The sequence below is a fragment of the Malania oleifera genome, chromosome 11, assembly GCF_029873635.1.
Source record: "Malania oleifera isolate guangnan ecotype guangnan chromosome 11, ASM2987363v1, whole genome shotgun sequence".
Lineage (NCBI taxonomy): Eukaryota > Viridiplantae > Streptophyta > Magnoliopsida > Santalales > Ximeniaceae > Malania > Malania oleifera.
The window spans coordinates 64,670,919-64,695,030 of record NC_080427.1 but is presented as its reverse complement, the minus strand read 5'-3'; the positions used below and the strand labels follow the sequence as shown (position 1 = coordinate 64,695,030).

At 37.3% G+C, this 24,112-nt stretch overlaps 1 protein-coding gene across 5 annotated transcripts in view; it reads right to left on the bottom strand.

The window, feature by feature from the left end:
* Positions 1-24,112, bottom strand: part of LOC131143501 (inositol hexakisphosphate and diphosphoinositol-pentakisphosphate kinase VIP2-like) — a 102,897-nt gene that overhangs the window by 29,508 nt on the left and 49,277 nt on the right. For all 5 annotated transcript variants that reach the window (XM_058091853.1, XM_058091851.1, XM_058091854.1 and 2 more), the window contains 8 exons: positions 23,974-24,073; positions 23,787-23,857; positions 18,151-18,232; positions 13,958-14,116; positions 13,682-13,724; positions 6,919-7,001; positions 6,700-6,762; positions 6,553-6,627 (listed from right to left, as the gene is read on the bottom strand). In XM_058091853.1, the coding sequence (XP_057947836.1) occupies positions 6,553-6,627; positions 6,700-6,762; positions 6,919-7,001; positions 13,682-13,724; positions 13,958-14,116; positions 18,151-18,232; positions 23,787-23,857; positions 23,974-24,073 (676 nt within the window). The remainder of the gene's footprint in view (positions 1-6,552; positions 6,628-6,699; positions 6,763-6,918; positions 7,002-13,681; positions 13,725-13,957; positions 14,117-18,150; positions 18,233-23,786; positions 23,858-23,973; positions 24,074-24,112) is intronic.

Sequence of the window (24,112 nt, the reverse complement as noted above, 5' to 3'; positions counted from 1 at the left end):
ATAATTGACCCATAATTCCTTATTTTTAGAGTGTTTCATTTCCCTTTTTAAGCACGGTCTCCTTTCAAGCAAAAAAAAAAAACACAACTCGGTGCAAAAAAACTCCTTCATATGTGCCGTCTAGGGAAGGGGTGGACCACGATTATGCAGTCTTACCTCACATTTTTGCAAGAGGCTATTTCTACCATTGCACCAAGGCTCCTTCTCTTAAGCAAATGATGAACCCTATGTGTTACTTCTTATTGGATTGATTTTGTTTCCTATTCTAGCATTTAGGGGTGATATTCTCCCTTGATGGTAAGTTTTCTTCCTTATTTTTGATTTATTCTTATGCCCTTTTCCAACTTGAGAACCCTTATTGAATCCATTCTTGCGAGAATAGCACTCCCTACTACAGACTACGCTCGGAAAGGTAAATATCCAGCATTGAGCCCGACTTTCTATGCCCCCTTTTATAAGTTGGGCGAATCCACCAACTCATGTTGAATACGAATGCACGAAAAAACCTTCCCCCTACGCTTTTGGAGACTGCGGGGGAAGGGAACCAACATCAACTCGCTTTTGTGACTCTTCCTTTCAACTATGTACCTTCTACTCTACCCGTGGGTCTGCTTTGAGAATGGCCTACTGAGCACCTGCCTTGAGTATAATTACCTTGTCCCATCCACCAGTATGATTCTTGCACAACAGAGAACTAAACAAAGTGAGAGGCCGAGGAGCAGGGAAAAGAGTCGAGTCGATCAAGTAAGCTACAACTAATAAATATGTATATAATAGAAAATAATATTTTTATTTACAGCCTCATGGACGGACGAAAGAAGGGAAGTTACAGAATGGGGCAGTGAAGGCTCGCAAAGTAGGGCCTAACTCAAAACCCTCATAACCGATATTCCCGAGGTGAGAGAACCCTCATAATCAAGATTTCAAATGGTCATGAGGCAAATCAATATTAAGATTGATGGTCACTAGAATTAAGATCAATTAGGTACTATTCATGGCATCCTTCCCCTCACACAACCATACTTCTAAACGCAACTCAATGTAGACCAAATCTTACTAGTTACATGATTTTTACGATTGACACAGTGTACATAAATTGATAGTTAATTAGATGACTAACCATAACTAGATTAAATAAAATGTCACTGGTGACTCTATTATATTTAGAAGGATAGAAAACCCTATCTTTGCACCCATTTTTCTCGTCATCTGTCAAGAGTGTCAGATCCCTAAACATGCACATGTTAACAACCCTCATTCAGGCATCTCTTTCTAGTATCCCTCTCTATTTCTTGTTTATTTTTAGAATTCAAGTGGCAAAGCTATAAAAATTGAGTCATGAGAGATTTTTTGAGGTCGAGGAGGGGAAAAGGATCATTTTGTTAGTTGGAAGATTGTAGGCCAAAAGATAAGGAAGGTTTCAATTTCAGTATTTTTTTTTTTTTTTTTTTTGGTAGAAAAAAGAAACTCATTAGATAGTGAAAAAATGTACAACCAGGAGAGAAGATATCTCCTTAACGAAATCTGAGAACCCCCAAAAAAAACAAAACGAGAAAAACACAAAAATGTAGAAGGCAGCAAAACAAAATCAGCATGTCCCTAAGAAGAAAATGCCAATCACGCTGAACATCTGAAAAACACATTCCCTTAAATTTCCATTGCCCACACACCATAAAATGAACCTTTTCCCACACTAGCAAATATAATAACTTCTTCCCTAAAAATATGTGCAAGTTACACTCCTTCCACCAACCCCAAAACACTGCAAATAAAGCACAATTTCATAATGCAATTCCTTCCTTCTTCCTACCAAACCCCACAAAAGATATTTCCACTAACTCCTCCACTGTCCTCGGACAAACCCAACTTTCTCCAACACAATTGAATAGCTTGTTCCAAACCTTCCATGCGAAATTGCAATGCTAGAAAAGATGTGAAACAAATTTTGAACAATAAAAAAAAAAGCATATGTATAACATGAGAGAGAGCCTTTCATTGCTATTCATCCTATTAAGCACAACCAACTAAAGAAATGCTGTGATTTTAGGGGGATTTTGACCTTCCAAATTATTTTGTAGTGTGGAAAGGAGAAATTGGTACCAACCGAGAATTCACAAAACGATTTACAAGAATAAACACCCAAAGAATCCAACAACTAGGATCGACTATCAACTTCGGAAGATACCCCCACAATTATTTAACATAACCAACAAAGAAGACAACTCAACTGGTTCCCTATCATTCAAGGGTCTCCTCAAGTGAAAATCCCAAGAAGGTAAAGGGCCACTTAGGTCTATAGTAAAGAAGAAATGGAATCATTTTTCCCCGAGCTCAAGAAAAATAGGTGAGGAAAAGTGGTGGACAAAACAATTTTCCTCAACCAAAGGTCCTTCCAAAAATGGATATTAGAACCCTTACCCAAAACAAATTTTAGTATGGGGAATAAAGAGAGGGTAAATTTGGGAAATTGTAAGGACCTGACTCGAGAAATGTAGATTAAACAAATAAGAAAAAGGGGAAGGAATTCAAAAGGGTGAAAACAGCAAAATTCGTCGACGAGGCTCCTTCTCTCGTCGATGAACTCTCTTTTATGGCCCATCAGTGAGGTTCAATGGATCGTCGACGAGTGGATACCGAGAGATTTCTGGAATTTTGGAATCTCAGGCTCGTCAACGAGGCCAACTTCGTCGTCAACGAACGCCCTTCTTCTGCTCGTCGACGAGCATTCCACTTCGTCGACGAGTCTGGCCGGGTCAACTAAAGTATAAATATCTATTTCATTACTTCATGGTTAAGAAACACAAAAACTCTCTCTCTCTCTCTCTCTCTCTCTCTTCGATCCTTCGTTGTTCGTCACTCAAATCCACGATCCGACATTACTACGTGGATCAGGGGGAAAACCTCTACGGTTATAGTGGATCGGATATTCGTTTTGAGGATTTCTGGGTTTCATCCCAAAATCGAGGTAAGGATCTAAGTTCGTTTTTGGTTCGGTAGATCTGTAGTAAATAGGATTGTATTAAAGTATTGTTCTTTGGTTTACAGGTTTTGAGAACTCGGTTCGCTGTTTTGGAGCCATATAGTTCGTGTTTAAGGTTCAGGGAAATAAGTAAGGGGATTTGTTTACATCAATCATTTTGGAAAACTAAACCGCTAAAAAGTTAGCTTATGTATATATGCACGTATTGATTGCTTATTTGCAAAGTTTCACCAGGTAAAAATACAGGTTTTTTGATTTTACAATTTTGGTAAAAATGAGGGTTTTGGCATATGATCTCCAAACTTTTCAAAACTTCATTATTTGTATTAAACTTAACGTAGGAGATGCTTGAACCCCTTGTTTTCCGTTTTAATGTTACTTTTCGAGTTATATACTATATATAGCGGATTTTTTATCAAATGAGTGTGAAATATGATATGAAATGGAATATGTGAATCTGTTTAAATACGTATATGAACTATAGGTACTGGAGTTCCATTTTGCTATCTGAAAATGTGGAAAGCAGGTGCCAATTATATACCGAGCTTTATATGTAAGAAGGGTTAAACTGAGAGTGTGTGTGCCAGTTTATATCACCGTATGAATGAATGAGTTTGTGAAAATACTGGAACTATACAAGTGATTTATGAATTGGAAACAAGTTAATTTGGTTTTATCGTAAATTGTATATATGACATTGGGACCGTAGCTTGTAACTATGAGAGCCTTAAAAAGCTCAATGTTATATGAGAGCATTAAAAAGCTCAATATTATATGAGAGCTTTAAAAAGCTCAACGTTATAAGAAGCCTTAAAAAGCTTAAACGCAGTTCCGTTGCTATATTCTGGATACAGTGCAACCACACATCTGATTTTCAATGTGAGTATCGAGATAGTCGGCTGGGTAGGTGTGTGCCACTGGCGGATTAATGGACCAGATGGATTCAGTCGAAGTATAGTAAATTGCACAACCTGCACCACGGGTTAGTGTTGGCATTAGTTATGAAGTTTCTAAGCTAGACAGTGTTCGAAATATGCATATACATGATTTAAAAACTAAACTAGGCAAAGTCACAGGTTTGAGTATCGGGCATAGGGATTGTACAGTGTATGGGCCTGTACCCTACCCTAACCTCGGGAACTCTCGCTTGCAACAATGCTGAATTATTTATTGCAGAAAATATATAAATATAGTATTAAGAATATGTTATATATGTAACTGCTTTCTATTGGTTTGAATATGCATTGTCACACACTAATTTAATATCTTCCACCTTACTGAGAAGTGTCTCACCCCAACATACAACCTTTGTTTCAGGTCGTGCAGGATGTCGGTCCTAGTTGCTAGAGGGACTTGGAGTGTCGTATTGTGTTTAGATTACATAAGTGTTTTGTATATGTAATAGACTTAGTTCAGAATGTCTTTTTAGGGATTGTAAGAACAGGTTATGTTTTAAGCACGATCGTATGTATGTGAGGATACAGTTAGAAACTCTGGTTTGTCTATTAGATTCCATATGAATGTTTATGTTTCCCGCTGTGCATGAGATTTCAGATCAGTATGAAACACCCGTATGTCCCTATTCAGGGCGGTTTGTATATGTATGTTTATCAGAGACAGATGCATCATACAGGTGTAGTAGCACTCCGGGGCCATATAAAGGGTCGGGGCGTTACATAAATAGCTTCCCAAGGACTTCCAGAAGAACATCTAGAACCCAAATTAGTATCCCACCAATTCCCATCAAGTCCAAACTTTCTTTTAATAACTTTATGGTACAAGGAAGAAACCTCTAGTGGGAACCACCAAAGCCATTTAGCCAAAAGTGTTGTGTTCTTAGACACCCAAATACCAAATTATCACTAAAACCACCTCCCATCTCACCAAATGATCCCTAAAACCCCCTACACCTGACCAAAGAAAAGCTCTCATAATTCTCTCAATCTTACTAGCAAATCCCGCTAGAATTTTGAAAATATAAAGAAAATAAAACAAGATACTAGAAAGACAAGCCTAAATGAGAGGAATTGTACCTCCCTTCCACCCATCTAAACGCTTGGACACTCTATCCACCACTGGATCCCAAAACTAACTGATCTAGGGTAAACCCCCACCCCCCCTCCCCCCCCAAAAGGACATGTATTTCATAGAGATATCCTCCTTTTATTTCTGTAAATTTATTGTGCTAATGGGTGCCACATTGGCTATGGGAAGATATTTGGGCGGGTGATGCTGTGCTTTTCACTTCTTTTATTTGTTTGTATAGGCTAACTCTCATCCTTTTCTTATTTCAAAGGGAAATGAACTCTCAGGATTTTCAGTTTTGTAGATCTTTCAATGATAGGGAGGTGACATCTCACCTCATTATTATGTCTGGAGGGTAGTCATCCTTCCTCTAGGAGGGACCATTAGTTGTGGATTCTTAATTCTTTGGGGGAGTACTCTTGCAAGTCTTGCTCAGAGTATTTGACCCATAAAAGCATGTCTTTCCTGCTCAATTGTACTACTTGGAAGGCCAAAATACCCTTAAAGATTAAGCCTTTTATTTGGTTAGTTTTTTGTAATAGAGTTAAGACTAACAATCTGTTCCAGAGAAGGCAACTTTTCAAGGCTTTATCTCTGGATGATTGTTCTTTATGTTTTGACAGTTCAAAATCCGTTTCTCACCTGTTCATTGTCCCTTTTCATGGAGGGTGTGGAATTTATTTGGTCTATTGGATAGAGTTGGGTTTGTCCAGAGTCTGTGGAGGATTTATTGGCTATCTCTTTTGCAGCTTTTGGGAGTAGGGTTTGGAGCAGTGGATGTGCAGGTTTTTTGCTACTTTATGGGGTGATGTGCAAGTTTTTTTGCTACTTTGTGGGGGATCTGATTAGAGTGGATTGCTCGTATATTCACAGGAAAGATGTCTTCGTCTATGCTTTGGAATAGGATTCATTATATGTCCTTTTTGTGAGCTTTTGCAGCTAGTTGCTTACTTGTTTCAGAGGACTGACTTCCCAAATTTACAGCATGATCGGTAGGCAGTGCTGTTTTTTTATATTTTTTTCTTTTTTGTTCTTATATCTTCTAAATACGATTACTTATGCTTCTTTTTGTACCTTCTTTTCTCTTCAATAAGATATCATCCTTTTCTAACAAAAAAATATATATTTCATTACAATTTGGAAAAGATCTATATTGGAACACCCGAACTTCACTAAAAAAAATACAACTTTATCTCCACAGTTTATTATAATTTGGAATAATTTTGTAGTTTGCCCTCCAATTATTCTTAAATTCTTGAATGATCAAATAACTGCTGTTTACTATGCAAAACTTTTATAGTTTGGCCACCTGACTCCATAAACGTTTAGTTTCACTCCCACATGTTTCTGCATCAATACAGCCCTGTCCAAAGACAGACATAGCCAAAACAAGTCATGACATAATGATAACATATTAACTAACTTAACATCGCAAAAGTTTTATACTAGTCAAGCAACATGTATTTTTATCAAAACAAGAGTTTTGACTTTTGACATTAAATATTTACAGCATAACAGAATAATCTGGCCAATGGAGGTAGATAAACCTTGGCCTCTTCCATCTCAATACTAGCATTGTCGAGTCCATCCAACATTGAAGAATCCTTGCTAACAAGTGAGACCTTAAGAAAGGACAACCAAGTCAGTTGCATAAACTCTACATCAAGCAACCAGTCTCAGGAAACAGTACAAACCAGGATTGGAGTTAGCTGCCCTTCCAAGTCGAGAAGGCCTTTGGCAAAGGCAGCTGCAGACATCTGTCAACAGATATAACATAAGAACAATGCTGAAGCCAAGAACCAAATATTGCATAAAGTTTGCAATATAAAATTGAAGCAACAAAGCACATAAACTATAAGATGAAGCAACCTAAGATCAAAAACCAAATTAGACTACTACTAATAAGGCAGTACCTGTACACGACCCTCATCTGAGCTGTAAATTTTTAGATCATGACGATACGTACTATGGAGGCGAAGCAGACCAGTTCCTTCACCTGCATTTTTATTCAAAGAGGAAAAAGAAAATGGAAAAGCACATGAAGATTTAGATATTCAATAACCTATCAAAAAAAGAAAAAAAGATGGACAAATCATATATAAAACAGTGAAGTCTAGCATATTAGTAAATGGCCATGCAAACCTAAAAGTAGAAACAATTAAAAAAACTTCTTTCTATGGAAATTAAGGACATTCATAATATTGTTCTAAAACATCTATTTCTACACAAGGATAGAAAGCTAAACAGTATCACCAGAGACCCACAATAGTTACATTTTAAAATGTGAAACAATGAAATTGTCTCTCATTTTCACTGTCACATGATCTCAAGTGCACCATCGATTCCATGGGTATTTTGTGATCATGTTGCCAGCAAAACTCCAGTATTGCACTGGCCGCCACTCATCTAACAATCTTTGGCATGCAGATCACCATATGATTCCACATCCAGTAAAATCAAGAGCATACATTAAACACTCTACTTCAAGCTGTGCTGTTGTTTTGATTTTTCTAAGCCTGTGGCTGGTCTCCTACTCACTTCCTCATCCCTGAAAAATCCACCCTTTCAGTAAGCCTAAGCAGTTTCTGTTACCCTCTGGTACCGTCCCTGACTGTTACACCAGTATATTACAGCTGTTGAACACTTAAACTGCTTACACTATCTACTGAGGTAATGACAAGTCCACAGAGTCACAGACACCAGAATTGATCAAAGCATTCTCTGATACCAAACTTCAAGCAGCTAGTTAAAAAATAGCATATCAGATGCAGTAATCAAAGTATGAAACTCCTCGTTTGATTGCTAGGAACTTGCTAATGGTTATTTGGTCATTTAGTATAAATAGTATGTGTTAGACTTATGTAAGGATATTATGGTCATCAGTATTGTACTTGACATATATCATAAATAGAGGGAGAGACCTATCATTGAGGTTAAGCCTTCTATTTTACCCAATTATTCAACATGGTATTAGAGCAGGATTCAACCTAAGCCCTGCCACCACCACGAAACCAAACCTAGTCATCCTATGCAAATCATTCTGTATAGGAGGATCAACCATTCCTACAGCCTAGAAACAAGTCCAGGGATTACCAGAAAACTCAACCCTCGCCAGAAAATTCCCTGGCCGTTGGTGCCCTTCTCAGAACCTTCAAAACCCTTCCATATTTCACAAAACCAACCATATAAACAACAACAGAACCTTCCGATAAGTAGATCTGCAAAACCCCATCACCAGAAACCTCCTCACACGCACCCATGTGACAACCGACTGCCGATGGTGCCAACCCACATGCTGGCATGTGAGACAAATTCTGGCCACCTTTTTTCTGCATTGTTTTTTTTGCAGAATGTCTTCATTGCTTCCATAGACCATAATATCAAGCTACTGGGCATGTTCTTTTGATTATAAAAAAAAAAATACAACCTTTTTCAACCATGCACTCGTAGCAATCCGGTGTTGTTGTTTGCCACTAGTAAAGTTCATTGGTGAGCCTCTTGGAGCAGTGGCAGTGTTTATACATTGATTTTTGTAGGGGAGTGACAGTGCTATGTCCAGTTGTTGGTGCCTTGTTTCAGGTTGAATCAGTGGTTGACTCATTTTTGTTTGTTTTGGTTGGTTCGTAAGTTCACTTGTAGTTGTTTCAGTTGGTCCAAAAGTTCATTTATGGAATCCCAAGAGCATTTTATTCTGTGTATTTCTGATTTTCTGCTGCATCGAGGTTGTGTGTGTTGAGATGGCATCCTCAAATCCCAAAAGTGTGTTTCCCTCATTTGGCACTTGTTCAGGTGAACAATGTACTATAACTGTCTCGGAGGAAGAAAAATCAAGGTTCCTACAATATCAAGCATCCCAACAAGCATCTCATCACATTGCATCTTTTGCTCAGAAGGGTAATCCTACAATCTATGTGTCATTTGGTATCTCTCCCAAGGGTCCTTAAATTATCAACTCTACTAGTATTGACCATGCGAAAAGTGTAACCAACTTCTTTTCTATTCTCCAATATCCTAAAAATCTACCTCAAGTTAACCTTATTAGGATGCGTTCACAACTATAGTTAAGGGGATAGGAATAATAAATCCTACTCCCTCCATCTCTCTTTCTTCTTTCTTGTACATTCCTAAGTCCCCTTTCAATTTCAGGTCAGTTAGTAAGCTTGCAAAGGCACTAAATTGTTTTGTAACCTTCTTTCCTGATTCTATGGTTATTCAAGATTTGAAGACAAGGAATAAAATTGGCACACAACGTGAGGTTCGTGGACTCTACAACTTTGAGTTGCTCTCTTCTCCCATTGCCAGCACAGCCGCTCCTACACCACTTCAAATCCATCTATCCTAGGGTAAATTGAAACAGTTAGTTCCTACTTTGTGCTGTGTCTAGTCTTGAATGTGAATCTTGTCAATTGGGAAAACATCATCATATTCCCTTCACTTCCTAGGCCAACAAACAGGCAAATAGTCCTTTCATGCTCATTCATTATGATATTTGGGTACTAGTCGAGTCACATCAAAATTGGGGTTTTGACACGTTACATTCGTCAATGACTACACCAAGATGACTTGGTTGTATTTAATGAAAAATCATTCTAAGTTGTATACTATTTTTTGTGCCTTTTGTTCTCAAATAAAGACTCACTTTGAAATGCCAGTCAAGATACTTCATAGTGATATGTTAAGGAGTACTTGGTACCCAATTCAAAACCCATATAACTGGTATGATCTATCAATCATTTGTGCCCACACTCCACAAAAAAATGGAGTTGTGGAACAGAAAAGCAGACATTCTCGAAGTCATTCGTACCCTATTGTATCAAATGAATGTTCTCAAAGTTTCTTGGAGCGATGTTGTGCTCATCACCTACTCTCTCATTAATGAAATGTCACCCTCTACCTCAGTGGTAAAATCACATATTCGGTTACCTAAGGCTCCTTTGTTCTCTCTTCCTCCTTGTATATTCAGTTGTCTATCTTTTATCCATCAATTAACTCCAGGAATGGATAAGTTGTATCCTTGTGCTATCAAATGTATTTTTCAGGGGTATTCCTATACTCAAAAGGAATATTGATGTTATAGCCCTACTTTACATCAAATTGTTGTCTCCTCTGATGTCATATTTTTTAAGTCTACACCATACTATCCTAATTCCTTTAGTCCTATTGACCCTAACGAGTCCCTTCCTTTGCCTTACCTTCCAAATCCTAAATTAAAATTTGTGTCCGATCCTCCTACATCTTCATCCAGTTTGAGTCCTTCTTGTCGCTCAAGGGAGGAGAGCCTCCTCTACCTTCCAATTCTACGCCTTTAGTTCCCTTGTTAGATAATCCTATTTCTTAAGATCCTAATCCTCCCACTGATGTTTGAAAAAATAAACATAGTCATACCCAACATCCGATCTCTAATTTTGTTTGTTATGATTTCTTGTCACCCTTATATTACTTTTTCTTGCTCTTCCAACTCTATTTTTGAAGCCCTATCCCATTCAAGGTGGAGGAATGCATGATTGAAGAGATGCATGTAGTACAGGATAGTGATACTTGGGAGCTGATACCTCTACCTCTTGATAATTCTGTGGTTGGTTATCGTTGGGTGTACACTGTGAAGGTCAATCCAAATGGTTCATCGCTCAATTGGAGGCAAGCCTGATAGCTAAGGGATATACTCAAGTGTATGGTTTGGATAATTCAAACACATTGTCTCCAATTGTTAAACTTGCTTCACAAACAACAGAATTTATCAAAGCATTCGATGATATTGTGATTGCTGTAGATAATCAAGACATCCAAGATCCAAAGCTTTTCCTATAGACTAAATTTCAGACCCAGGATTTGGGACCATTTAAGTACTTCTTGGGTATAGAAGTATCGAGATTTCATATGGAAATAGTCTTGTTCTTTTAGATGAGACTGGGTTGTTGGGATTCGAACCTGTTGATAGACCCATGAATGCCAACAGCGTTAGTGCCAGATATGTATGGGTGCTTTTTTGCCTAACCCAAGACAACATCGGAGACTTGTTGGGAAGTTGAATTATCTCACAATCATTCAACTAGAAATATATTTTGGAATAAGTGTTGTGAGTTAGTTTCTTGATTCTCTGAGAACAAGCTACTAAGATGAAGCAATTTGCATTTTGAGATATCTCAAAGGTGCACCACAAAGAGGCTTTTATATCAGGATTGGGATCACTCATATTCAGGGATATACAAATGCAAATTGGGCTAGGTTACCTTTCAACTGAGGATCAACAATTGGGTACTATATCTTTGTTGGTGGTAATTTAGTTTCTTGGAAAAGTGAAAAACAAGATGTAGTGGCTAGGTCAAGTGTTAAGTCAAAGTATAGAGCTATGGCTCACACTACATGTGAACTTGATTGATTGAAGATCATGTTGGATGAATTGAGTTATTCACAATCAGCTTATGGAGTTGATGCGTGTGATAATCGAGCTGCTATTCATATTGCCTCCAACCCAGTCTTCCATGAGCTGACAAAACACATTGAAGTTGATCACCACTTTGTTTGGGAGAAACTTGTACAAAAGCTCATTACAACTATTCACGTGAAGTCTGATTTCCAGCTTGCTGATTTGTTCACTGAAACCTTGGGAGTGGTAGTGCAAAATTCATTTGTAACAAGCTAGAAGCATATGATATGCATGCTCCAGCTTGAGGGATAGTGTTAATGGTTACTTGGTCATTTAGATTAGAATTATTAGTGTGCGTAGCCGTACAGAGTTATGATAGTAAGTGTGAGTTAGTAAAGGTATTATGGTCATTGGTATTGTAGTTAACATATATTATAAATGGAGGGAGACACCTATGATTGAGATTAGGTCTTCCTTTTTTTACCCAATTACTCAACAGAACTAAAATGCAATTTTTAATAGGTGTGAAAAGAATTGGTAATATAAATATGGAGGAATATTAAGATAATGGGGAAACTAAGAAAGGAAGTGATGCAGGAGCAGCATCAAGGTTCTGCAGTCATGGAGAAATTTGAAGAGAAGAAAGGGAAGGGAAGAGAGAGGAGATACAAGGGGAAAACTCACGTTCAATTCCAATTCACATTCATCAATAACTGCCTACAACATGGCTTTCACACACTATTTATAAGAAATTCTCTTTGCAAATTACACATAAACCCCTAAAACTACATTAGATTATAAATATACCCCTACTTTACACAAATATTACAAACAACCCCCAAATACACATAATCCTATACTAATTAATACTAAACACATGTAATAAACTACTAACTTAACCCCGCCATTCCAAATGATGCAGGGGCAACATCAAGGTTCTGCAGCCATGGAGAAATTAGAAGAGAATAAGGAAAGGGGAAGGGAACAAAGAGGAGATACCAAAGGAAAAGTCACGTTTAATTCCAATTCACATTCATCAATAACTGCCTACAACATGGCTTTCACACACTATTTATAAGAAAGCCTCTTTACAAATTACACATAAACCCCTAGAACTACATTACATTACAAATATACCCCTACTTTACACAAATATTACAAAAAAAAACCCTCAAATAGACATAATCCTATACTAACTAATACTAAACACAAATAATAAACTACTAACTTAACCCCACAATTCCTTAACCCAACTCTTCTTAATTATTTTCCAACAAGGATCTTCCCAAGGTCTTGCTTCTTGTCCTACATCAGAAACAGTATCCCTTTCTCAGATTTTGAAAGGCTACTTTGTCCCAATGATTCAACAACCTTAATAAAATGCTAAAGAACACATTAAAGTACGCTCATCCATCAAAGTCTCTCCAATCTCCAGCCAAGGGTTCCACCTCAATCTTAAGTCATAGAATGGAAAAATCAATAGCAAGTCATGACTATTCATCTGATGACTTGTACTCTAATTGGATACATCAATTTTAACTCTCTCTATCAAGCTTTGAATAGGATATTCTGTTACAGAAGCTTATATGAAAACATGCCTCGATATTCCTAGAGAGTTTAACGCAGACTCCAAACAGTAAATAGGGTACATTTCAAGCAACAATCATCAAAAGCCAACTCTACCCTTAACCTATCAATTCAACATCTCCCATAGAAAAACCAGCAACAATGGACAGTGTCATAATACCGCATTAATACATATACAGTGTTCTCCTGGGAAGGACTGAATCAATCTCTAAGGTGTCCATGCTATGTTCAGCCACTCATGATCCAGATCCGACTCCACAAGGATCTCAAAAGCCATTTTTAAAGGACAGAAAAGCAAAGTCAAGAGATAGTAAAAGGTTACTGAAATGTCCTTTGCATTCTTCGAGGAACAGTAACTAACCTATCAAAAGATCAAAATGACCATAAAAGAAACAGAAAGTTACGCAAAGGAGCATAGTTACACATACAAAAATGTATTTTGTTATTTCAAAAGGTTCCAATATGTAAAGAACCAATATCTTATATTCAAAGCAAAATCAACTCAGGAAAGCTGGTACCAACTTGCTGCTAGTTAGCAATTCTTCGAAAAAAATTAAGAGATTTTAGCAAACTCCCATTCAATATCATTGGGGCCTAAAATTTCTAGAAATAACAAATAATCTGCAGACATTCTGAACCCGGATGAGGTGAGCTTTACCACTTAGAGACGTTGAAAACATTCTAAAATGCGTAAGAGAAAAAAAAATCATCAGACATATAACCTGGATATATGTTGTTTCGGAAATATCTACCCAGTTCTTCAGCCTGCAAAAAGGAAAGACCAAGAATTTTTTTTTATAATATGTAAATCATTATGTTATAGCTACCTAAAATATGTACTAAACACAATGCATTCAATTCCTCTGTATGTGCTAGTATAATCCAGAAAATCTCATCATAGTTCTTTTTTTTCCTTCTTTTGGAACAAATCAATCTGATATTTATAGTTATAAATGCAAACAAATATACAGCAACACAGAATTATTAATAATCGCCACCTGCTTTCTGCCAGCATGTGTAAGAACACCCCCATATTTAAGAACCATTAGTGCTTCAACAGGTCGTTCTTCTTCACCATCACCATTACTTTTTGAAACCTTAACCCACTTTAATGGTTTCAGTTGAACCTTCCTATAAATACCAGAGAAATGTCCCCCCTGGATGCCAAAAATATTGGGATGAGACAACAAAACATAATAAAAGTTAAAGGTAATATGATGTTTTAATTAAAAACATGGAGGAGTTTCATCCCAGTTGTCATTTCAAAGCTAGCATATGCCACATGTTCTCTTCCATGTAAATGTAAATAATAATGCTAATACAGAAGCATATGATTTCTTTATGATATTCAATTTTTAAAAAAATTATTATTATGGCATAGTAGTACAGAATGTAACAAATGCCATCTAAAACTCCCAAAAGAAAGCAGAGGTTCAAAATTAAAGAGTGGCAGTGGCAGAAAAATAAACATGCAAACTTGTACATTTTTTAATGCAAAGCAAATACACCTGGCAATTGAAATGTAATAGAAATGCATGATTCAGACAAAAATCACAACATTTTCCCTTTGGAACGTTACATTGAAATAACAATCAAAGGAAAACATCTACATTAACATTTCAAATGGAAAAGTCATTGCTTAAACCCACCGAACTTTAAAAACTTAAGTCAATGTTGAACATGAAAGATGCAATTTGGTTAAAACATAACATCATCAATATTTTGGACAGCTATCCTCTGTCCTTCCCTCTCTTCCTTCTAAGTTTTGGACCATGAAACAATGATTGGTGTGAGGCTATGCATAACAGGGGCTAAACAGCATTGTATTCTACATCCAAGTACTTCTTTCTCTCACAAAGTTTCCATCAATGATTCTTTTTCCGAAATGGAATACAAACTTCTTGATTCCTCACCTTTTAATAATTTTTTTTTTCTGAAAACTTTATTGAAAAGCCATCAAGGGGATGCCAGCCCATGGTAGCAAAATCAAGCACCCTGAATGGTGTCACACAAGTCAAAGATTACATCAAAATCATTAATAAGTCCTACTATGCCAGCTATTGACCACAATAAACCAGTGTTCTTTGCTAATTTGGATTGTTGAGGATGAATTTTCGAACACTTGCCTATTCCTCTCTTTCCAAATGCACAAGAAAATTGCAAGGCAAATGAGGGACAAAGCCTTTCTCTTCACTTTCGTGGCACAAATCCCTTTCCAAGCCCAGGGTTCCCCTCCCACAGAGTTACAGATAAGTAGACAACGCATCTCTGTCTGATCAGATTCAGCACCATATTCCAGGGATTCCTTGTCCAAGCACAGTGAAGGAGGATGTGCTCAACTGATTCTGCGTCAACCATGCAAAGGGGACATCTATTGACAACTGACAGCCTGCTTCTCTGCAAATTATCAAAGGCCAAAATCTTACCATGGGTTGCCTCCCAAGCAAGGAAGGCAACTTGGGGCTGAGGTCATCCAAATTTGAGTCCAAGGGAAAATAAAGTTGTTTGAGATCAAAGGGAAGAGCTTCCTGTAGAAAGATCTAACAGTGAAGGCCCCTTTCGGTTCTGTTATGGTGTTGGAAACTGTAGAGAAAGCTGTAGAAATCCATGAGCTGGTTGAGTTCCTAGTCGTCCACATTTCTAAGGAAGGGGACATTCCAAAAGAGCCCCTGATCTGAGGTTTGAAGGTGTTGACTGACCTGGGCATCTTTATCACATGCCAAATTATAGATGGCTGGGAATAGTACACTAAGAGCTTCTTGATCACACCACAAGTCATGCCAAAAATAAATGTTGTCTCCCCTCCCCACCTGAAACCTGGTACAGGAAGCAAAATCATTCCAGCCTTTCCTGATGAAATTCCACACCCCTACACAGTGTGGTCCTTCGTAAGGTTGGGAGATCCAACCATTATGTTCAAGCCCATATTTCACAGCAATGATTCCTTGCCAAAGGTGATCTTTCTCAATCATGAATCTCCATATCCATTTCCCTAATAGGGCTATATTGAAAATGTGGAGGGACTTCAAACCCAAGCCTCCTAAATGTAAGGGTTTTTTCACCATACCCCATTTGACAAGGTGAAATTTGAATTCCACCCCAAAGCTTCCCCAAAGAAACCTGCTTTGAATTCCTTCAAATCTCTGAAGTTGGAAGGGAAAGGAGAGTCATGAAGCAGGGAGACTTGTCAAGGTGCTTTTGATGAGAATGAATCAACCACCTTTTGATAAGAAATTCCTTTTCCATCCAGCCAGCCTTCTTTCCAAATTTCTCAATGATGGGGTCCCACACTCCTTTGTTTTTTAATTTGACTCTAAGAGGTAGCCCTAGGTATTTAATGGGGAAAGTACCCATTTTGCAGCCCAGAAGACCAGCAAGGAGAGACCCATCTACATTTTCTCCAATCGAAATGATTTCACTTTTTCCAAGGTTAACTTTCAAACCCGAAACTGCCTTGAAACCTACCACAATACATCTTAAATTCAGAATGTAGAGAGGGTCATCCTCACAAAATATTAAAGTGTCATCAGTGAACAAGAGATGTGTGACCTCCACAGGCATACCGTGTTCGCCGACTCTAAGGCCTTTGAGCAGCCCTTCTCCTGTAGCTTTAATCAACATGAGGCTCAACACCTCCATCACCACAATGAACAAAAAGGGGGATAGAGGATCCCCTTGTCTCAGACTTCTGAAGGAGCGGAAGAAATTAGTGGGTCATCTGTTGATAACATAGAAAAGCTTGGTTTGTTGATGCAATGAGCGATCCAACTACAGCAATGCTCCCCAAAACCCATTTTCCTGAGAATATAGAGGAGGAAGCACCAGTTGACATGATCAAAAGCTTTCTCCATATCGAGTTTGCATACCATTTCGTTTTTCTTTTCCCTACATTAAGTATCCACTACATCATTAGCTATTAGGGCTGCATCCATGATTTGTCTTCCAGCCACAAAGGCGTGCTGATGTTTCCCAATGACTTCCGGAGTGGCTTTTTAAAGCCTCATTGCAAGGACTTTAGCAAGGATTTTATAGATACTTCCCACCAAGCTAATTGGGCGAAAGTCCTTAATGTTGGTTGCCTTGGGTTTCTTCGGGATCAAGGTAAGGAAAGTGGCATTGATGCAGCTAAAAAATCTTAATGATCTAAAGAATTCCTCAAAAGTGTTAGTAAAATCCTGCTTAAGCTTGCCCTAGTTTGACTGGAAGAATGATAGGGAGAACCTGTCAGGCCCTGATGCTTTGTCTCCACTGCAATCTCCAATGGCTTGGAGGATTTCAGCTTCCACAAAGGGTCTCTCAAGCCACTCTTTGGTGGAGGGGCTGAGAGATTTGAAATCGATGTCGCCCACACCAGGTATCCAGCATTCAGATTCAGAGTAAAGAGCTTTACAAAAGTTGCAGATTCCCCTAATGTCCTCCTCCTCAGTTAAGGTGTTCTCTCCGATTTCAACGTTGGAAATGGTGTTCAGTCTACAATGGAATTTGTGGTTCGGTTGGAAAATCTGGCATTCCAGTCTCCTTCCATGAGCCATAAGGCTCTAGATTTCTCTCTCCAGGAGAATTCTTTCCTTCTTTAACCAAACTCTCTTGGACCTTTTATCAGAACTGAGCCCTTGTCTTAGCTCTTCCAGAATAATTCAACATCTTACATTTTAATCAACCAAAAAGAAATAATAAGAAAGAAAACATCTACATAATTTTATTGTGGAAAATGCTATAGAAAGCATAAAAAATGGAACATAGACACATATTTGGAAAACTATACAGTTTTACCCTGCCCTTTCAGTTCTTACAAACAATATTCTAGCAACATTGGTCTTCTTTCTTGCCCAATGAATCTGCCATTGAGGCAGTAACATAAAAATCAACTTCCATAGCCTTATCACTCCAGTAACTCCTCACAAGTAGTTCTTCCCCCAGCAGACAACTTATCATTGCTCATCACTACTAAAAATTGCACCATGACCTAATGTAAAAACTTGGACCACAGCATTAGCAAGTACTAGATAGAAACAGGAAGTGGATGCATCGGAGGATGAAAACTGAATTCAAATGTGTGTGAATCAATGCACTATTAATTTATAGTTGATAATCCAACAACTCGCAATAAAATAAATACAATAAAAATTTAAATGTAGCTAAAAATATTTAATAAAAAAAATGTGAGTCGAAAGAAACTGGACAAATGGACCTCCTCAAGCACAGCTTTCACTTGGCGAAGTTTTTCAGCATGCTCAATGTCTTCTGCTTCACTATCACTTTCTCGATCAGGTCTATAACAGAAAATGAAATCAGCTCAGAAATTCAATCCACAAAGGAACCTAGTTAATTTCTATTTCTCTTTTAAAATATATAAGCGTGCAATAAGAACATTTGATAATATTAATTTCTCAAATTATTGTTTTCATCAATTCCAAGTAACTAGCTACCCCCAAAAATGAATGCAAAAACCTTACTGCTACCAAATTTAATTCCCTTTTTACTTCCAAAGTAGAGTAAACATGAAAAGGGAAAATAGAAAACTATATCTTTAAATCTAGCCGCCAAGTCATAAAAATTATTTTCTATATAAGTCAGTTGAAGGAATATCTCATAGCATGTATTAAATCAACAGTCTCCATACTAAGAACAACAAACACATAAAAAGGGATGATTCCATTACCAGAGATTATCAAATGTAGAAAAAGCATTTTTTTTTTGGTGGGTTGGCGGAGGGGTTCGAGTATTGCTCAAGAAAATGCTAAAAGAAAACATATAAACGTCTTCCGAATTCCAATGCCTTACGGGCGTATGTGAGGGACCAGCTAAAAGTGCCAAGGCACAGTTTAAAAGGTGAGAATCCAAAAAGGCATTCACCTATCAGGTTGAGGCGTACGACTTGCGAAAAATTGTGAATTTTACGCCTCTTGAGTTAGGGCACACACTCTTCAAGATTGCTTTGTATTTTTTTTATTAGAAAAAATTAGGAAAAAAGGGTCAAAGACCCCATCCACTCTTCCAAACCTTCTTCAAATTCAGAGCTCTCTCACTCGCACTCCATCCCTCCCTCTCACTGTCTCCAGTTTTGGTTCTCAACCAACAACCTCTATATCACAACAGATCAAGGCTTGATCTTTTATTCTCTTCAGCAGTCTATTTGTCTCTCCTCTGGTTCAAATCTAAGGAAGGTTTTTATATTTTTTATTATTTAAAAATTAGCATATTTCTGAGCTGGTTTTTTATTTTCCATTTCTGAAACCCCCACCCCAACTTGACTTGTGTGATGATAATCTTTTATTTTATTTCTTTTTTGTTGTTGTAGTTGGACATAAGGCTTGGTTTTGTTGTACTTTTACTTCATCTCTGCTTGTTCACAAAAATTTGGGCTCGTTGTGGTCAATTCTCTGTTTCATATCTGATTGTGCAAAATAACATTAACAATTTCTTTGTCCCCAAATGTTTGTTTCTTGTGTTTCAACAGCACAAACTCTGTATCTCATCTATATTTCTACATTGTCCATTTTATTGGGGCATGTGGAATAGATGGATTGGATTTTTTTTGGAGAGGATTGAGTGTCGCAGGGCCACAGTAAATGAGGTTTTTGAGTATTTCATTCATTGAATTTGGGAAGAGGAAGGATGCTGCTATTTTGCAGAGGTTTGCATTCTTTGCTGCTTTGTGGGGTGTCTGGTCAGAGCAAAATATGTGTATCATTAATGGAAAGAAGTTACCTTTAGCTATTTTTTGGGATAGGATTCAGTACTTGGCACCTCCTTGGGCTTTTAGTGTAGTACATTTTAAGGGGATGTGTTTTGAGGATTTTCAGTGGGATGGGAAGACTTTATTGTTATGATTTATGAATCTTATGATTTTACTTTATTTCTTCTCATTATGAGGATTGCTTATCCTCTTCTTCTTATATTCCTTTTTTCTCTTCAATAAATTTCTTTTCCTATAAAAATATATATAATTATAAAAAATTACTCAGCCCATAAAACATAAATAATTCAGTCACCTTATTCAAGGTTTCAGAAAATTAAAAATTAAAAATTAAAAATAAATTAAAAAAAATAAACAGGTGTTAAACATTGAATCGACCAAAGATTGGAACACTAGGTGATAAAAATTCTGTGATAAAAACAGTCCTTAAAAGTATTTTAACTTTCTCCGCATTTCTCTTCTTCCTCTAATTTAACGTTTTTAGGTACAAAATACAAACCTCCCGGATTCCTTCAGATCAAGGACTTTCCTAGGGAAGGAAATGGAAAAAAAAAATTTCCCTGCATTTCCCACTTATCTCAAACATCATTACAAATTTTTTTATCCAAATATAACGGAAGACTAGGAAAAATGTAAGGTTAGTGGAACCTAAAATCAAAAATTTGTATATTAGCATTTATTTACAACTATTAGATTACCACTACAAGTCTACACCCAAAAGCTTGAGCAGTTAGGTGCTGGGCCAACAATGTATACCAAGCCCCAACACTCGCCACATGCACAGCCTAATTGCACATAAAGAGTCAAAGAAATGAGAAATAAAGCCCATTACCATAAATAAGATAATTTTTAAAAGATGAAAGATTAATGCACATGTTTGGGCTTGATATACATTGTTGGCCCACAACCTAACAGCTTCAGCTTTTAGGTGAAGTGGTAATCTAACATGGTACCATATTTGGTTACCAAGAGGTCTTGAGTTATAGTCTTGTTGCCCACATTTAATGTAAGTTTGTTAAAAAAAATTATCATGTTCCCAATATGAGTGTTATTCATTGTTTGGTTCTCTCTCCACATGCTATCAGGCTGCACGTGCAGGGGAGTGTTAAGGCTTGTTGGCCCACAACCTAACAGTTTAATCTTTTAGGTAAAGTGGTAGCCAGTGCACAACAAATGTGGAACCTGGAACCTCTAGTGACCTGGCTCGAGTTGCGTGTTACATTACCATTTTACCTAAAAGGTTGAGCTGTTGGATGGTAAACCCAAGAATGTATGTCAAGTCTTAAAATAACCGCGCAAGTCACATTTCTTTCATTTCCTTCACACTTCCAATTTCCGAAATGATCCCACTTGGCAAAATGAAACAAAAGAGGTAAATTTATCAACTATTTGGTGGGATGATGGTAAAGATGGTTTGCATTGTAGTTGGATAAATTTATCAATGTGGTGGCACTGTTCATTGTACCGTAGCACAACACTGTAGTATGAGAACTGACCATAGGACAGTAATGGTTATGTTTACAGGGCAAATCTTGGATCTATTTCTATTTTAATGCATGTCCTATATTAGGGGTATTTCATTTATGTATGGTCAATATTAGTGTATTTCTTGGTCAAAATTAGTCTCTTTCCTGCAAATCAAGTGACCTACACAAGCTTTGAACTCACAAATTGAATGAAAGATTATACTAACATTTCTGCATATTATTTACCTAAAACCCTAGAAATTATGTGTCCTTCTTCTCCCTAGGTCGACTCCTAGAATCTATTAGTCTGAGGCTAATGGTGCTTTGTTATCTTTGCTGTTCCAATTAATTGGATTCAATTCCAACCATGTTTTCAGTCCCCAATATTCTAAGCCTCATATCACGCATTCCCGATTTCATTCACAAACCCTAACCCTAAATCAATTCCTCCTGGATGCCATGCCTCACAAACAGATCCATAAAGATTTCTTAATCCGCTCTTAATTCAAGAATCGCACATTATTTTCATCTTATTCAGGGAACAGAAATGTCTACAAAATCTTTCCCCACATAAATGATGATTAAAGTAACAACATTTTGTTTATGTGTGTCTATCAGCGAGTGGCACACCACACATTCACCCGTGAGAGAGAGAGAGAGCAAGAGAGAGAGAGAGATTGTGTTTGTACATGTGAATATACAAGTGTGCACGCATGCACGGATCTATTTCTGCAGAAATGTGAGCATTAATAAGAGGATTCCAAGAAATCATCACCTAACTACATCAACAAAAACTAAGAACAAACTATCATAAGCCACAAGGATATTGACAACATCTACAAAATATAATCAAAGTTTTTACCAAAACAACCAACTGTCTGAAATTGAATTGCAAAACAGAACCATTTTCCCCATAAATTTTCAAGGCTGCTTTCAACTCCCTCAATGGGTCTAGCTTCTTCTCTCCATCTCGGTATAATCCAAAACACACCAAGGAGATGATAGCATCCCACAAATCTGTCTTTGTTTCTGCATTTGGAGCCTCGCCAGGTCTGCGACTCTGGTTTCATACGGTCAGCTACCAATTAATTGACCCAAAGCTGCACAAACCACACTACACAACACCCTCAATCTCATCTATCTACAATGTAAAAAGAGGTGGTTGACTGCTTCTCATGTATTGCACAAAAACCATCTGTCATTTGTACACACTCCTCTCTTCATCTATCTTCTTCCCAAAGTAGATTTCTATTCTCTAAATCATAGAATAAGGCAACCAAACAGAACAACTTGCAGTCTTTGTATGAGACAACAAAACCCTATTCCTCATCTATCCCTTTCACCCCTTCATAATGAGTTTTCTTAAGACTAAGATACTCATTCATTTCTGCCTCCTTGCAATTCCTACTGTGGCACAAGTCCCACCTAGCCTGCTCCGCATCCCTCACAAAACAGTTGCTCACAAAGTTAACCTTCTCTTTTTAATAATAAAAGAAAGATTTGGTTAAGAGAGCAAGAAAGAATATGCAAGACAGAGGACAAGAAGTCCACCTTCATGCTTTTTAGAGACCAACCTAAAAAGTAGATGATTTTTCAGGGGAGTTGGTTCCCATCAAATATCATGACCAAAGAACACAACCCCTTCCCGCCCCCTCCCCACTCCTGTCTCCAAGTTCAGAATTCATCGCACCACTTCCTAATATTCTTTCCACGAATCCATCCGAGGTCTCCAATTCACCCCCACCACCCAACCATTATGGATCTCCCCAACCCTTTGAAAAAGACAGCTCAAGTGCCCAGAGAATAGCTTAATCTTCGACAAAAAACAAATACCAACAGAACTATAAATGAACAAAAAGAAAACTTAAATATCACAATAAATCAATTTCTACTATCTAAATCAGTGCCTTTGATCCAGACACGGTGATAGGACTTATAAAATTTAAAATGTTTGTGCCATTTAAAATATGACAAAGGAAGCAAACTAAGATGTTCTCATATCATGTGGAGTAGATTAAGAATATTAAAATATAAAATTATGTTGATCACTGAAAATACAAACTAAAAAACTTTATACAAAAATGTCGGTGATTTCTGATATACACTATATCAACAAAATTCTGATCATCCATGTAAGTCTATGTTTAAATCTACAGTGCATACACATAAGTTTATATTTGAATGCTAAATGAAGTGTGGAATATGTTAAGGATATCATAGAAATTAATGCTAGTTTAAACCTTTGTTGAAGAAAATAAGGATGATATAGAGGAGGAGATGGTAATTGTTAACTAAACTCAAAATAATGGGTTTGAAGCCAGTGACCAGAGAGAATAACCATACAGAATGGATTGAACATGAAAAGCATTTTAGATTTACAAGACTAAGAAACTACACAACCAAGCTGAAAAACATATCATTGCCATTTAAAGATATTGAGAAACCAACCACCACGACAACTAAATTAACCTCATGCACACCAATTGCAAAGACCATCTCAGTCAACTGCAAAAATTTGGTAGCACTAATAATATCGTTGAAAACATTGCGTCTGGAAGCAGTAATATTTAAGGTTACATAACTTTCTTTCTAAATTGCCAAAGAGGGGCGAGGGGGGTGGTTATGATGCATATCATCAAGTTTCTAAAGATGAAATGATACCTAGTTCGTGGTACCAGCATTCTTGTAGCATCTAATAAATCTTGCAACTGGACAGCACTCTTGAGTTTTGTCTGCAGAGAGAAAAAGAACAAATTGACCAATCAAGACATAATTAAGACTATACAAGATCTTCAACTTGACAAAAAATAATGAAAAAAGAAAAACACGAACACACAAACATAAACACCTCTGATCTAGGCCTTCCCCCATTGTACTTCAACATCAGATTTAACAATTTCTCCTCAGTCACCTTCAATTTCACCTTTTGTTTAGGAGTTCTATCACCACTGCACACACAAAAATTATTCCTAAGAAGAAAAACAAGG